Source organism: Typha angustifolia, chromosome 12 (assembly GCF_048772165.1).
Source record: "Typha angustifolia cultivar Huaian chromosome 12, ASM4877216v1, whole genome shotgun sequence".
In the NCBI taxonomy this organism is placed as follows: domain Eukaryota; kingdom Viridiplantae; phylum Streptophyta; class Magnoliopsida; order Poales; family Typhaceae; genus Typha; species Typha angustifolia.
In genome coordinates this window covers 737,849-753,520 of record NC_133250.1, presented here as the reverse complement: position 1 = coordinate 753,520, position 15,672 = coordinate 737,849, and the positions used below count along the sequence as shown (strand labels likewise).

The window sequence follows — 15,672 nt, the reverse complement described above, 5'->3', positions numbered from 1 at the left end:
CTAAGGAGCCTTGCTATGCATAAACAACCAGCTTGATAGGAAGAGTTAGGTGTGCTTCAACTTCCCATCATAAGTATGAGATAAATATGAGCTGGATCTTTTTTTTAAGAGAATAATCATTATATTTCATAATTAGGATATATAATAAAACTCATATATAATTACATTGTGAATCGAATTTGTTCACTTTTAATTATCTAACTGCATGTATGCTCTAGTAAAGGTTAGATTTTTCTGAATTATTAGTTATACTTGCGAGATGTTCATGTTATATTTCATTCTGGTACCCTACATGCTTGGAGTTCTTGACCAATCTAGGTCTCCCCAACTTCTTTTTATACGTTTAGCATACTTCAAAACTTAAATAGAGGGTTAGGTAAGTCAAAAAATCGCTAACTGAGACACCGATCTCCAAACTTAAGTCGTTTGGTCAACAACTTATATGAAAATTAAAAAACCGCTATGAAATTATAAGTATGAGAGAAAATATTTTCATATAAGTTGCTTTCCAGTTCAGTGACTCAAATATAAATTGTCGATTCAGTAAGAGATTTTATAAAAGTTTTTTCTATCATACTTTGCAATTTTCATACTGATTTAAAACTTTTCATATAAATTGCTGACCCCAGTTAGTGATTTGAAAATCGCTGTCTTAGTTAGCGATTTTTTAGCTCACTCAGTCTTATAGTTAAGTTAAAGAAGAATTAGACACATAATAAAAAATTTTGCCTGACTTAAATAGTCAAAAATTCTACATGCTTGCAGAAGAAATAATTTAGACTTTCTGATATTGGTATAACTGAATTTTCATTATTTTTGTAGGTTGAGACAAGCAAGGTATTTTTACGAGATACTACTATCATCTCTCCCTATTCAATTCTTTTGTTTGGTGGTTCCATGGCCATCCAACATCAGGTGATCCTACTTTGGTTTTATATCGTCCAAATTGTGTTTTCTTCACTTATATTAACTGCACTTTTGTTCACGTGGAACAAATGGAGTAATGGACTAACATAACTTTCAAAATCTTCTATCAATCTGGTGAAACCTCATCTGCAGTTTAGAGATTTGATTTGCTGTGCCTGTGTTGTGTGGCAATGCCGGTGGTTGTCTGCCAAAAAGGAAAAATGAAGTGATGAGACAATGTGCAACTGACATGTCTTATATCCCCTTTCCTTGTACTTCTAGTTATGACTGAAGAACTTTGTGATGATTGCAAGTTTCCAACAGTAGGCTGGAAAATGCATTAAGGCAAGGATTTTAGTGTCACACAAAACTTTGTGTTGGTTGGCATGTCTTAAGTTGATGGATTGTCATCACGAGAATGGAGTCAAGAAGCGAGAAGTAGGTTGTATGTACCTCTGTCATTAGTTCCACCTCTTTGCTATCAATTCCTCCTCACTGGCATTGATTCCTTTTCTTTTCTATTGTTTGCAACCTCTGCTGTCGTCCAACATTTTCCCATTCCTTCCCTCCATCTCTCAGTTTTCCCATCCCCTCCTCCATCTGAGACAAAGGGTTCATTCTGGTACAAGCAAAAATCAGGATGATTTTGGAAATGCTGTTCATTTAGTTCGGATTAACCTAAATAACTGAATAGGATCATTTCAAAATTTGTAAGAGATGTTCAAATAGCTGTCCAAGTAGTCTCAGGTTCTTGCTTGAAGAGCTACTTATTTTTGGTCGAGCTGCTGATTTTCACCATCATATGCTGTCTCTTTACAGTGAAGTCAAGCAGGTGTTGCATAGGAGATTTACCGCATGAGAGTTAGTATTAAATGTGTGACCAAGTTACAGAAAATAGGTAGCAAGCAGTTGAAGTGGGAATCAAAAGTGCCTAGATAGAGAAATCTGAGCAAAATGACAATAGATACTGAAATAACAGAGAACCAAAGATGATGATTCTGGAAGACCATACGATGTTATTAGGATTTCATGAGAAATCATATGAGAGCTTAATCTATTCTACACTCCTTGAAGTTAATGGAAATTCTAGAGAAAAGCTTTTAAGTGCACTTTCCCAAAATAAAGGAAAGAACAAAAAAAGGTAGAACTTTAACTATTTGATGTGTATTTAGTGAAGTTGTTAATGCTGATGAATGGAGAGGAAATCTGACTCTTGGACATTGGAGGAGTGTATGACTAGATGCTATCAAATTGTTATTAACAGTTGGAGAAGCAGAAATTTTACTTTTCTTTCTACATTAAGAGAGGAACATTTTGTATTTTTTAAATCTAATCATAGCTTTAGTTCTTTTTTGTATTAAAGAACCAAGACCATCCTTCCTTGATAACTGTTAGCTCTTGGTCTACCCATTGCGGTAAACACACAGGATTCTGTTTCACTGTCCAATTTAACTTGCTGCTCAAAAGTTGTTAAGATACAATCACATTAGTGATGGAGATTGGAGAGGTTGCTCATCCAGTTGTGGAGTCTAGAAATAACAACCTGCCACAACAGAGGCATGCTAAGTATCATGTAAGATTAGAATCGAAAGCTGGAAGGATACATAATGCTGTGAAAGCATGTGGTAGATTTAGCAATATTACTAAATTATTTTTTTTTCAGAAAAAAAACATGAGGTGGATGCATATTTATATCTTACCTTATGAAGGGAAGATTAAGTTTTATTATAGATTGGGTGCCTACTTGTAGTGTCAATGGTGCTTAAACATACATTGTACATTTTTCTATGTTATCCGCCATGTTTGTGGACTTTGACATACTAGTTTGACGATTGAGAAGCAAACTCCTTAACTGGGAGGATGTCAACTCAACCCAGCTACCCTGCTGGATGGATCGCTTTGTTGACGATTAAGCGATGTTAGAAGAAAATATGTCTGCTGTCTATAACTCTATATACATAAATTGAAGCTGTATCTATTTTAGAAGACCATACTTGGTCAAATGAGCAAGTTTTCAATTATTTAAGGTCGAATATTCATATATTAGATATTTAAATATGATTTGTATCGTGTTATTTCCGACTATATCTTAGTAAAAGTAATAAAAAGCATTTTTTCTGTATTGAAAATGTTGATTGTCATATGTTTGAGTGTGGGTCTCTTATTTTACAAAAAATTTGAGATATTAGTATTTCTTTTTCCTAGACAGGATTGGTTATTATTGATGGGTGGTTAAAGTTGACTGCCCCTGCACAGACCGCTGTTCTGTTTAAAGAACTCCGCAGGACACTTGATGCTGTTTTGAAAGAGTTGATAAGAAAGCCAGAGGTATTAAGTCATCTACTAAAATAAGATATTTCTGGAATTTTTTTGCACATTAAGAATGAAACCTAGGAAGAAGATTCTCTTTTTTGTTAAAGAAAATATCTAGCATCATACTTTTTTTGTTGTATTGAATATTTGTATAACCATGCCTTGCCATGTGTGCTAGCAGTGTCTTGATCACCTTCTTGGCATAGAAGGCCAAACCAGTATGACGAAGAAAACTAAGTAATCTATCTTTCTATATGTACACACACGCACACATATGCACATATATTGCAATATGAAAAGACCAACTCTGTGATTACATTTGTATATCAAAATTCCTCCCTGATTACTTTATTTCAAGACATCAACCATTTCACCTACCTGTTTACATATTTTGTTGTCTAAAAATTTGACAACTTTACTTCTTAATTATTTATTGAAGAAGTTTTTTCCTAGATATGCTCAATTACTCCTCAGAAATGCTAGTCATGAAATTTCCCAGATTCTTCTTTACAGACATGAAACAAATGACTATTAAATTGTTGAATTCTTCACATCTTTTTGTACAGTAAGCTATTCATAATTTAATACATTATATCATTTATACTTTCAAAACCACCTACCTGACAGATTTGTTATAAAATAATTACTTCTTTTATGGTCACTCTTTTGTTAATCAGGTGTATGCTTTATATAAACTTGAATTCTCATTTTGTTACTTTGCTCATGGAAAACAACGTTCCTCTATGTTTAGTTTCCTATCATATACACATGCACATATTTCTATATATGCTCCATCATATTAATGAAACTGCCTGATTTCAGATGGCTACATGTGTCGATAATGAAGTGGTGAAATCCATTATTTATTTGTTGTTAGAGGAAGAGAAATCTCAAAGATGAACTCGAGGTACTAATTTGACATTTTCTACTAAAAGGTAATCTTAGTCGCATTATGAAGTGCATTATATTTGCTGCATGCCTGCATCCATCAGAACCAGTTCAATAAGGTTTGAACATGCAGTAATTAGTTCCTTTTTGCAGATTTAGCTGTTTCTGTACTGATTTGGATAACTAGATGATTTGTAAAGTATAAACTATAAAGTAGTGGAATAATTTGCTTTATTCAGAAAATCTCTTGAACCAAATTTAGTTACACTAGCTGTTGTTTTCAGTAATAACAGGTATACTAGGTCTTTATGTTTAATCCATTGATTTGTGTTGGGCTAAGGTTCTGTTACCATCCTTTTCGATCCTTGAGGGTTTCAGATCCAAAATGATGTGGGCAGTGAGGGCTCTACTGATCTTGGATCAGCTTAATAAGTAAACATGTGAGAAGGTCCACAGAACTTTTGCCTGCATCAAGAGAGCAATCACATGGCTAGCCCGTGCTTATATCAAGGTTTGGTGCAAGGTGGGGCCTATGGAGAAAAGGGGAGGAAACACATATCTTAACAACAATCAGATCATTACAGCCACTACTGTTCCCCCTTTTCTGGCAGACTGCTTGTGTGTCATGGCTTGATGCTAAATACCAGCCTCTCCGATGCTACTTGTGTATAGATTTACTGTTCTTGTAGGAAATGATTAGCAATCCATCAGCATTTCATGGCTCCCAAAAGCATGGCAGACTTGGGATGAATCATCTTTGACACGTTTTGATTTTAGACATTGTCATCGGCAATATTTAAGCCTTCTCCAAAATCCAAACAACATGGTTGGATATTTCCTGCTAATTTAATCAAGAGCAATGTCCTTTAGTTGTTTAAATATTGTATCAGAGCCTCATCACTGTATCCTATATATCTAGGACTAGTTGTCACGATTCAAAATCGGAATCATGACCGACTATGTATCTTAATACGTTTGAGATACCCGGAGCCTTAACTAAATTTTTCAAAGTCCACAATAATAAGAATTAATGTGAAAATCTGACTTCGATAAATTTAATCAAATAACAACGGAATAAACAATGTCACCATTAATGTGCCTCTAATCAAACTGAACTAATAGATAGTTTAAACATAAGGACTAAAAAAACTGAAAGGTCAAAAAAGATAGATCCTAAGTGGAGGTGAAGTTCCAGTGTATCTCGCTTAGTTATCACGCTGACCAGTACCTGAATTTTAGAAGGGGAATTCTATGAGCTAATAACTATATCTCAGTGAGTGAAATTCACTCAAAAGCCAAATAAATTCGAATCCATAAACATAACTTAAACTAAATCCAAGTCAAATGATATAAAAAATGATAATTTCACTAAGCATGCTTATAGTAACAATAATAATGGCACAAATAATAATTAAGTCATCTCATAACATATTCGATTCTAACATTGAATTTTTTTCAATGATAATAATATCATTTGTTTCAATTAGGTCAATATCTTGTAGATTCACATCAACTAGAAGTCACCTCGAGATGACGTTCGTGTATTTTTCTCATAGCTGACCTGATTAGAATCATCAGGAGGTATTATTATGTAATAAATGTACCTTATCTCTTCGACTAACCATTGAAAGAGATTGGAGTCACATTTGAAAGTCTTTGGATCTAACATGTGATTGTTTCTTAACTTTGACAGAGTCATCTAAGAAAGTCACTATAATGATTAATAAAAGTTTTTTCTCTTAGACTTCCAAGTAGACTTGAGTCACCACAGAAAGTCGCAAGCGAGCTATGCCGAAACTGTTTTTAAGTCAAATCAAATATCAATTATATTTTTGCACTAATATTCTTGTTTATTAACAATTGCTATTTGCACGAAATACGACAATACATTGGATCATATGTTTTGCACAGAAATATAATAATTAAATTTGTACATAGAAATACGTGGTCTGACATAACAACACGAAATACAATATGAATAAATATGTGAGCAAAACCACTTACCTGAATCTAGGTAAGACAACTAAATCCTCTAATATCTAGTCTAAGTGCTAGAAATCATCACCTTTAATAATAAATAAATAACATAAATTTTAGTTTAATTAATATTATAACCTCTGAAATTTAAACTAATCAATTGTTAAAATGGGCTAATTTAAGCCCAAAGGTTTGGACTGGGCTGTAACCAACATTTTTTTTTATAATAATCGGGCTAGGCCAAGGCCTAACCCAATATTTATAAGGAATTGTGCTGCGGGCTAACCTATAGCCCACAACCTATTACTAAAGATCGGGTTGGGTCTTTGTGTCCGAAACCTAGACCTGAACCCAATAGAATAGAAGGTTGGCTCGAGTTGACCCCGAGCCCAGCCCTTCTTTATCTTGATGAGAATGGTGGAGAAGAAAATAAAAAAAGAGGGACGGGGAGAAAGATCGCTGGGATCATGGTCGTCGGCAGTCTGTTGACCTTGCCAAAGCCCTCCTCGCAATCACGCTAATTACACGAGGTGGAGGAGAAGTCACCGGCGATGACCAACGGCCTTATCCCTTGGCCAGTGACAAACTAAGCCATGAGGGCGTCCCTGAAGGCAATTATGGCACGAGGCAACAACGTGGAGCTCCTGAGCATGAGCGATAGCTATTTGAAGCCGTCGGTCAACTCGATTTGCTGACGAACCCGCGATCACCAAATTTAGGTATTTCTATTTTAACCTATTAAACTCAGTGATGGCTGTGCCAGTGGCATGGGCCGTGTCGTGCCACCATCGGCACGGGGTGTGCCGAGCGGCACGCCCCTCTCCCCCGGGTGCTAGTAGCACGCTCCCTATAATGTTTTTAATAATTTTTTTAAGATATTTAGAGATGTTTTTGGATCTTTGGTATGTCAATCTTTGATTTTTTTTGTCTAAATATATGTATTAAAATTTAAAATCTACATTACAATGTTTTATCTTTAGATTATTTTTCTAAATAACCTATTTTATTAAAGATAAAACAACAGTTGAATATAAATATTATTCAACACATAATATGATTGAATACATTTATTAAAATTAATATTAATAATTAAACACTCCATAATATGATTGAATACTCCATAATATATATTTTTGTAAATAACCTATTTTATTAAAGATAAACCAACAGTTGAATATAAATATTATTCAACACATAATATAATTGAATACATTTATTAAAATTAATATTAATAATTAAACACTCCATAATATGATTGAATACTCCATAATATAATTGAACACATAATAACATTCAATACATAATTGATAATAGTTTAATAATTAAAACTAATATCTAGTTGAACGTAGAATGACGAAGAGAATCAAAGAATTCATTTGCTAGTACAAGAATAACACTGGAATGTTGCGTTAAATACTGTCAATATTTTTCAAAACTTATCCACTGATAATATTGCTCGTTATAACATCTCACATAGTCTTTATAAAAATAAGAATTTTATAATTTTTCGATGATATAATATGGATATTGAATATACACGGGAACGATCGGCGCAAGCAAATGCACACCATAATCATATGTAGATTGTAAATATGGAGTATAATAAGGGTGTTGTGGCTCTGGTGGGTATGATTGATATTATGGTAATGATAATGAGTTCATATCATCCTGTGGGCGTATTTCTCCTGATGTCCTGCTACCTATAGACTCAAATCCTTCCCTCATCTGACTATAATCATATTGAGCTTGAGGTGGTCCCTTTCCTTTCTTCTGTCTCTGATAAATTTGGCTGTGGTTGTCTAGGTCTAGTAAATGAATTGTCATTCCAATTTTAAAAAATGACAAATAAGTTGTCATTTCAAAAATGATAAATAACAAAAGTTAATTAATGAAAATAAGAAAGAATTAAAAAAATGGATTATACATGTCATATCATGTTTGTTAAGAAAATAAGTAAAGTTGATTTGATAAAGATTGATGGAAATAGAAAAAAGTCTCTACATTGGCACATAATCGGCACGGCACACGTGCCGGTTGGCATGGCACAGCACAGCTCAGCACGGGGGTGTGCCACTGGCACGGCAAGTGCCGGTCGTCATGGGGCGTGCCAATCGGCACAACCATTCTTGATTAAACTTAAATTAAATTTAAAGGGTGAGAGGGTTTATCAACGAGTCACGTGGTGGTCTCTAATTGCTCTAACGGTCCAATTCTACGGCGAATGTATCGATGATAAGAAGAGAAAATAGGAAATAAGGGGGCTCAAGTAAAGGAAAGAGAGAATTTAAGGTTTTTACTTATAGAAAAAAATCTAAATTTGATTTTGATTTAGATTCGGCCAAAACATTTGCGATTGTCTCATCGCGTGCTTGTGAGGGAGAGGGTGAAGGGTGTGCATGTGCAGAGCACATGTGCTCCAAGAGATTTTATTTTTTTTCCAATTCTTACACTAGTAATTATATCAGCACAAAACAAGTAATGATGACAATACCAACTATTGTAGAGTTCATCATTTTCAGATATGCAGATCAATTTAAATATTTTATGACTTTGTCAAGTTCATAATTTAATTATGTACTACTTATAAGTTTATACTGTTAAAATTAATTTCTTCATTTACCTCATGTTTCTTGAGAGAAGTGGGGTTTAGTGCTGCAGCTATAAAGGACAATCATGGACATGGGATTTTAAATCCCGACCTTCGAGTAGTGGCCAAATGTGTACTGCTTGTTGTCAGCTTAATGTACTTTGTATTCTTAGAGTGTGTTTGCTTTTGGGCACCTAAGCTTGAGGGCTTCTTTGGCACAACTACTGTCTAATTTATCGTCATTTGGAACAATCTCTCATGCCATATTACAGTTTAATGTTTTAAAAAAAAAGTTTCTCAGAAATTTCAGAATGGGTGGTTTCAGATAAAATTCGAACTTCTGTAGTATATGTAAGAAAAAGTAAAAGAAGAAAAGAGTACAAGCTATAGATTGATCTTCAATCCCCCTCCTGCTACCGAGATATTTGCCCAAGTTGCCTATTTTTCTCCTCATTCCTGCTTCTTCCTATTAAGTCTTTAAAAGTGTTACACATTTGTTGCTACAAAGAATGCTTCTTTTATAGGTGGCGTCTCAACAAATAATGAGACCATTATGTCTTAAGAGTTGGTAGAAGCCATGATTCGTAGTAGCTGCCACTCTCATAGTTCCTCTAGTGGATTTTTTTAAATTGGATCCTCAAAGTGATCAATGCATGCGACCACGTTACATTATGAAGGTATGAGTTCTTGGAAATTTTCTTTCATTATTTTGCAATTTCCTTTTCATGTACTTCAATTTACGAGTCAGACTGGACAGTTTACAAAGTTATCTGTTTAAGCTTTATTTCAACTATATTTCAGCTTTATTTAGGGGAATTTTATTCTCCAAATTTGCCTGCTGCACAACGTTGGAAGATTGCAGGACTGAGTCATTTACAAACTGAAGATAATCATGCAAAGATATTGTATAATTCAACAGAAATATGGGCAGTTTTAAAGAATATTATCATCGTAGCAGCTACTCTCTCATGCTTAACGGATGTTATTCAGCAATTTTATTTTCATGTCGGATATTGGTTGCACCAGGCAGACCAGAGAATACAATAAATAGAAAGGTTTCCGGGAAAGAATCCACTTATTAGATGTGTGCTAGTTAATTGAAGCACAAATCAGAGTTGTTTAGTTGTTTGGAGCAAATATGTACTATGTTTACAAAGACTCTTTAAAAGAGCATGCAGTAAGGACATGTAAAATAGTGAAAGTTATACTTCAATTGGTAAAATTACAGGTAAAGTTAAATCCACTTGCATGTTTGTAACCAGCCATTGATTTCTTTTTAATTTGTTTCATATTTGGTGGAAGGATGATTGCAACATTGAAACCCTCAGTGTTCCTTAATGAGATAAAATTTTAGATCTTAAGATAAATGTATTTGGACATGCATGTGTTGTCCTAACGTTTTTAAGTCAATCCAAGCACTTTCACTAATGTATTGATGGTGTGTATTCCACTGTTACGATTGCGATTGAAATGAGAGATGGAAGACTCGCATGTTGAGATTAAGACTCTCATTTTATTTGCGCATCAGACAATGTGCTAGTCTTTGGCACTCCCCAGATAGCGAAACCCAACGTTCAATGTACTGGAACTCTAAAAGCATGACTTCCATAAGCTCCTCCTGTTCATTGATAGCTACCCACCTCTCAAGTGGGGTACGGCGACAAGAATCCTACTGATGATGGTGTTGGTGAAGCTTCCCTTCCATCAAAAAGTCCAAGAAGATAATAAGAGGAAAAGAAAAAAGAAAAAAGGTAACGTAATCCCTAATCAACACAGTTCAAAGTTACCAACTACTAGTCATTTTTCCTTTTTACCTACACTTTTTAACCTGCAACCATACAGAATTCCATTCTTGCAGTAACCTCCTACACTTGCAAGCCGGCAAACTATTTGGGCTAGACCGTAAAGTGGTACACATTCCTTAGTTGAAGGGGGGGAAAGAGACTAGTTGAAATAGAAGAGAATCTTTAAAAAGTACAAAGTGTGTTACTGAAGAGGAATTATTTTGAACTGGTCTATATTTTCCATGTTGACCCTTTTCACGAGAGCAGATAAAATTAATTACCATATTTACCACCCTATGTTTTTTAATATATATATATATATATATATATTTTTTTTTCATTCATGAGTCTGAATACTAGATATAGTTTGGATAAAGAGCCAACTCTCCCTATATACAAAAGTACTTTAGGTTCTACCGAGTTTTTAGCTGTCTAATTGTTTCGAATTAAACGCCGTCATTGTGTTGCCAAGATGTTCTTCGAAGCTAACTGTACTGTCGAACTATCAACCTAATTGAGCCAAGCCATCAAACTATCAACCACTAAACAATTTCCTCACAATATTGTTTGGGGTTGAAATTGAACTCTTGACTTCCTTAATCATGAGCAAGGGACCTGGTTAGTCTATGTTTTTAATATGTCATACACTAAACTCCTCCTCTACCGTTTTAAATCTTGGGTAACTTGTACTACAGCTAATATAAAAACAAAGAAATGACCTACATTTTAATCTCATTGCAAAAAATAAAATAAATATCAACCAGCTCTCTCTTTATTAAATCGTATGAATGGGACTATTCATTCTTTGGATATATATTAGCAAATAGCTGATAGAGAATATTCCGTTTCTCTTTCTTCTTCTTCTTTTTTTTCCGGTTATTTGCAAGAAAAGGCCATTTTGTTTTGGCGTAGGACCAGTGCTCCTGGAAAGCAGGGACAAGACGACAAGTCGTGCTGCGACGGTTGATGACTCTTGCTCCCGCCCTTCTTTGTCACGGCATCAACCATTCCATTCCATTCCCCATTTCCATTTCCAATTCCAATTCCAATTCCAAGTTCCCAACCACCCTCACTTTTTGCCCATTTAATCAAAAAGAAGATAAAAAGAAAAAGATCCTAACCAAAGCCCACCATCGAACCAGTCAGCCAAGAAAAGACAAAGAGCAAGCAGACAAGCAATCCACCGATCCAACCTCGGAATCCAAGAACACCACCACCAACCCATTAACAAATCTTGGTATCACAAGGCTCAGATTACATCAGAGCATTCAATTCCAATCTTAGTGGTCGTTGGTATTTAATAGGACACCATTACATTTTCATTCTGCACTTGAGAAAATAAAATAAAAGTAAAGAAAAGTTCCTCTCTCTCTCTCTCTCTCTCTCTCTCTCTCTCTCTCTCTCTCTCTCTATATATATATATATGGTTAAAGGTATCCAAAACCAAATCCTCATCTCTTCTCCTATTCCACCACGCTTCTTTGTCACCTCTCCTGGTTTTCTGTACCTACTCTTATATCTATCTATCTATCTATCTATCTATCTTTCTTAGAGAGAATGAAAGAGAATAAAGGAGAGGAGCTCCTAAGCCTAAGCTTAGGCATCAATACTATTACTACGACTACTACTACTGCATGGTGTTCTAAGAAGCGAAAAGGGAGAGAAGACTTCATGGCGAGTGATGGGAAGTTGTTCAACTTGCTCCAAATCAGAGACCAAATGCTGAGAGCGACAAACACCAAGAGATACTCCTGTGGAGTCGAAGATGGAAAGAGTAGTCTGCAGGTGATTCACTTGCTTCTCGCCGCCGCCGCCGCAGTCGATACGAACGGCGGCGATGTTAACACGGCCGTCGACGCCTTAGGAGAGGTTTACAAGACCGTTTCTTTGAAGGGCGATCCAATCCAACGCGTGGCGGTCTACTTCGCGGACGCATTGGCTGCGAGGATTCTGACTCCGAGATCTCCGTTTTACCAATCGTTTATGTCAACTCCTACTCCTGAAGTGGAATTCTCGGCCTTCACTGACCTCTATAGAGCCTCTCCTTACTACCAGTTTGCGCACTTCACCGCGAACCAAGCCATCGTTGAAGCCTTTGAGGACGAGGAGAAGGAGAATGGAGGTAGATTGCATGTCATAGATTTCGATGTGTCGTATGGATTTCAATGGCCTTCTCTAATCCAATCCTTGTCCGATAAGGCCACGAGCAGCAAACCGATCGCTCTTCGCATAACCGGGTTCGGTAGAAGCATCCAAGAGCTCAAAGAAACCGAGATGCGCCTCGTTCATTTCGCGAATTGCTACCACAACTTGTTCTTGAAATTTGAAGGGATATTCAGAGGTGATGATGCCACCGGTAGAAGTATAAAGATGGAGGAAAATGCGACTGTCGTCGTGAATTCTGTGTTCTATCTCCAAAATTTGAGGAGCTCTACAGAGATATCTGATGCATTGGCTGTTATCTACTCGTTGAATCCATCCTTGGTAGTCTTGGTAGAGAAAGAAGGTAGACAAAGACAAGGAGGCTTCTTGTCAAGATTCATGGAGTCTTTAAACTATTCTGCAGCCATGTTTGATTCTCTGAATGAATGCCTCCCAGCTGATAGCATGGAGAGGCTTAACATCGAGAAGAACAGTCTCGGTAGAGATATTAAGCATGCGATCGTCAACGGAGACGAGGAAGATGAGTATTTGAATCATGAGGTATTACAAGAGACTTGGAAGGAGAGGATGGAAAGAATTGGGTTCGAAGAGACGAAGTTGAGCTCAAGGTCAGTGAGCCAAGCAAGGCTGCTGTTAAAGATCAAGAGCCAGTATTCGACGACAGATCACGGCAGTAATGGTGGATTTCGAGTTCTTGCGAGGGATGAAGGCAAGACAATATCTTTGGGGTGGCAAGATAGGATTTTGATCACAGCATCTGGATTTACCAGGAGACATCTATAAAAGTTTCATTTGCTTCACTCATTGTTTTCTTGATTTCTCGTGCACATAAGATAAAAATCTTTGTGATTGCAATACAGTTTGATTCTTTTTTTCTTTTTATTTCAGAATCCAAACATAATAATTTACCACTTCAGCATGTTTAGCTTCCTTCTCCTTTCAGAAATCAAAAATTCCATGGACAAACAACTTTAAATTTTTAATCTCTGCATTTTATTCAGACAACTTTAGTAGCCCCACAAAAGGACTGCTTGGATTCATTCACAGATCATGTAAGCTGAGATAGGTACATCAATGGAAAATATTATTTTGTGTGGGCAAAATTAGTACAAGCTTGACTCTGAAATGTTGAACGACAAATCTAATACAGTATCAAGCAACCGAGACTAAAACTCTGAAGTTGAAAGTTGTAACTTTTAACTCAAGCAATCTGTTAATCGTCCTACAAGGCAGTGACTTGCTATGGATGAAGATGGATTATGTAAGACTTATCTCAAGATTTAGGTCAATTCTAAGCATAACCACAGTCGTTTGCTGATATTATCTTCCATTTAATTAAGATATGCGTGATGATATCATTGTGGGAATGCTGCTGAGCATCTTCATGGACTTGTTCTCCTTCTGCGGCTGTCGAATCTTTTTAGCTGAAATGTTGGTTTCCTGATATCATATAGCTTTTCTAGCTAAGATTATAAAACTTCAACATGGTATTGTATTCTGATCCACGGCATAAAGATTTAATTAACTTTTCATGTGTACCAACTTGTCAAATATGACATGCTTGTTGTTTTCAGATTCAACAAAGTTCAGATGAAAGAACCGATGCATTAAATAATTAGTCAACATAGATTAAGTCTCACCATAATCAGAGAAAAAATGCATAACTAAATTGTGAATGATTTGAAATTGGAGGTATCTTCTGAGAAAATTCTCATAAGGATAAGTCCATCAACACAGGGGATTTCTTATACAAACATTGAGAAAATACCTCTATTTTATATGATTTTAGTAGATAAACAAATGAGGACTTAGACCGCGATAAGTGTTGCCTATTTTAGATAATATAAGAGGTTACAAGAACTTCATGCTTCTCAACTTTCTCAGGAGTAGATTGTTCTAGGAGAGATATTGTTGAATTCTTCCTCCAGATGTTTCCCAGTAATGGAATGGAAAGGTCTTTGATCATTCAAGTCAATAGATTCTTAGGCTCCATACCAATAAGGCAATAAGTCCAACCTACGAAAGATGCCTCTTTTGGGATTCAGAATAAGACAAGATCACAGTTAATTATACTTATTTGGCCGGCTAATCTTTACTTATATATACGATCTGGAAGTCTATTTTCTTGGTATCTAGTCCCATAGCAAGAAAAGAACAAAAGCCTGGTTCTGATTTAGATATCTTAAATCATCTCTAGATGCCTCTTCTGTCTTCCACCGAATGACTTCGCCTCAAAGAATCAAATGATACTCTTTCTAGAAATGAATCAAACAACTTGGTATCATCATTGAGATAACTAAATAGGCGTATTTTTCTAAGAATCTGTTTATAATTACTGAAAAATTATTCGACAAATATTCCAGTCCTGCTCTTTAATACATCTGTAACAACATTGCGTTCTTCCTCTCAGATAAACTCACTTTCTTGATTAAAATTTATATTCATCTTAACTTTGGTCGTGATTATATAGTGTTTGAACACTATTTATGTGCTAAACAATCCATCTCGTTTGAGATCTATAGACTTTAGGAGTTGAGGATACATTTAAGCTTCAAGCCTTTGTTTTTGTAATAGCCACTAGTCCCCTGTCTCAATTATTAGACCACTTTCCATCAGATTGGGGATGAAGCAAATTATTGCATATTGTCTGGTATGGATTTTCTAGGGCATTTTGGGCCCAGAAATCTAATGAGACAAGTGAACTAGAGGAATAATGAAAGATATAATAACATAGGAAATAATCAATATTTATGCTGAATTCCTCTGCAAGTGGTAATATATTTCGATATATTGATAGAGTCTAGATGCCAAGCTTTATGGAAAACAATAGGTTTATTAGGCGTTGTCGGCGAATAGATAAGCTTTCTCATTAGTAACTAAGAGTAATTTTTTCCTCTGCTGAATTGTACCACTAATAATGGATTCAAGAACAGATCAGCTTCTGTCCTTTAAACAAAGGTAGATGGATTAACTAAACAAACCTTTCTTGTTTCTTCTATAATTGTACTTTGTGGCATGTGCTTCTTCCATTTGCCTTGCAGGTCAAGATTGAGA

At 35.6% G+C, this 15,672-nt stretch overlaps 2 protein-coding genes across 6 annotated transcripts in view; both read left to right on the top strand.

The window, feature by feature from the left end:
* Positions 1 to 9,972, top strand: part of LOC140772116 (DExH-box ATP-dependent RNA helicase DExH7, chloroplastic) — a 40,737-nt gene extending 30,765 nt beyond the window's left edge. For 3 of the 5 annotated variants that reach the window (XM_073114021.1, XM_073114020.1, XM_073114018.1), the window contains exons 31-35: positions 823 to 915; positions 3,112 to 3,234; positions 4,042 to 4,126; positions 9,196 to 9,348; positions 9,473 to 9,972. In XM_073114021.1, the coding sequence (XP_072970122.1) occupies positions 823 to 915; positions 3,112 to 3,234; positions 4,042 to 4,119 (294 nt within the window). In that variant the 3' untranslated portion in view covers positions 4,120 to 4,126; positions 9,196 to 9,348; positions 9,473 to 9,972. Of the gene's footprint in view, positions 1 to 822; positions 916 to 3,111; positions 3,235 to 4,041; positions 4,155 to 9,195; positions 9,349 to 9,472 lie in introns of those variants that run through there. The other 2 variants (XM_073114019.1, XM_073114022.1) reach the window with 2 other exon arrangements.
* A 1,955-nt stretch (positions 9,973 to 11,927) lies between these two features.
* LOC140772244 (scarecrow-like protein 23) lies at positions 11,928 to 13,705 on the top strand. The gene has a single exon (XM_073114221.1). It carries the CDS (start codon positions 12,013 to 12,015, stop codon positions 13,399 to 13,401), a length of 1,389 nt encoding a protein of 462 aa, XP_072970322.1. The 5' UTR covers positions 11,928 to 12,012; the 3' UTR covers positions 13,402 to 13,705.
* Positions 13,706 to 15,672: the final 1,967 nt, after the last annotated feature.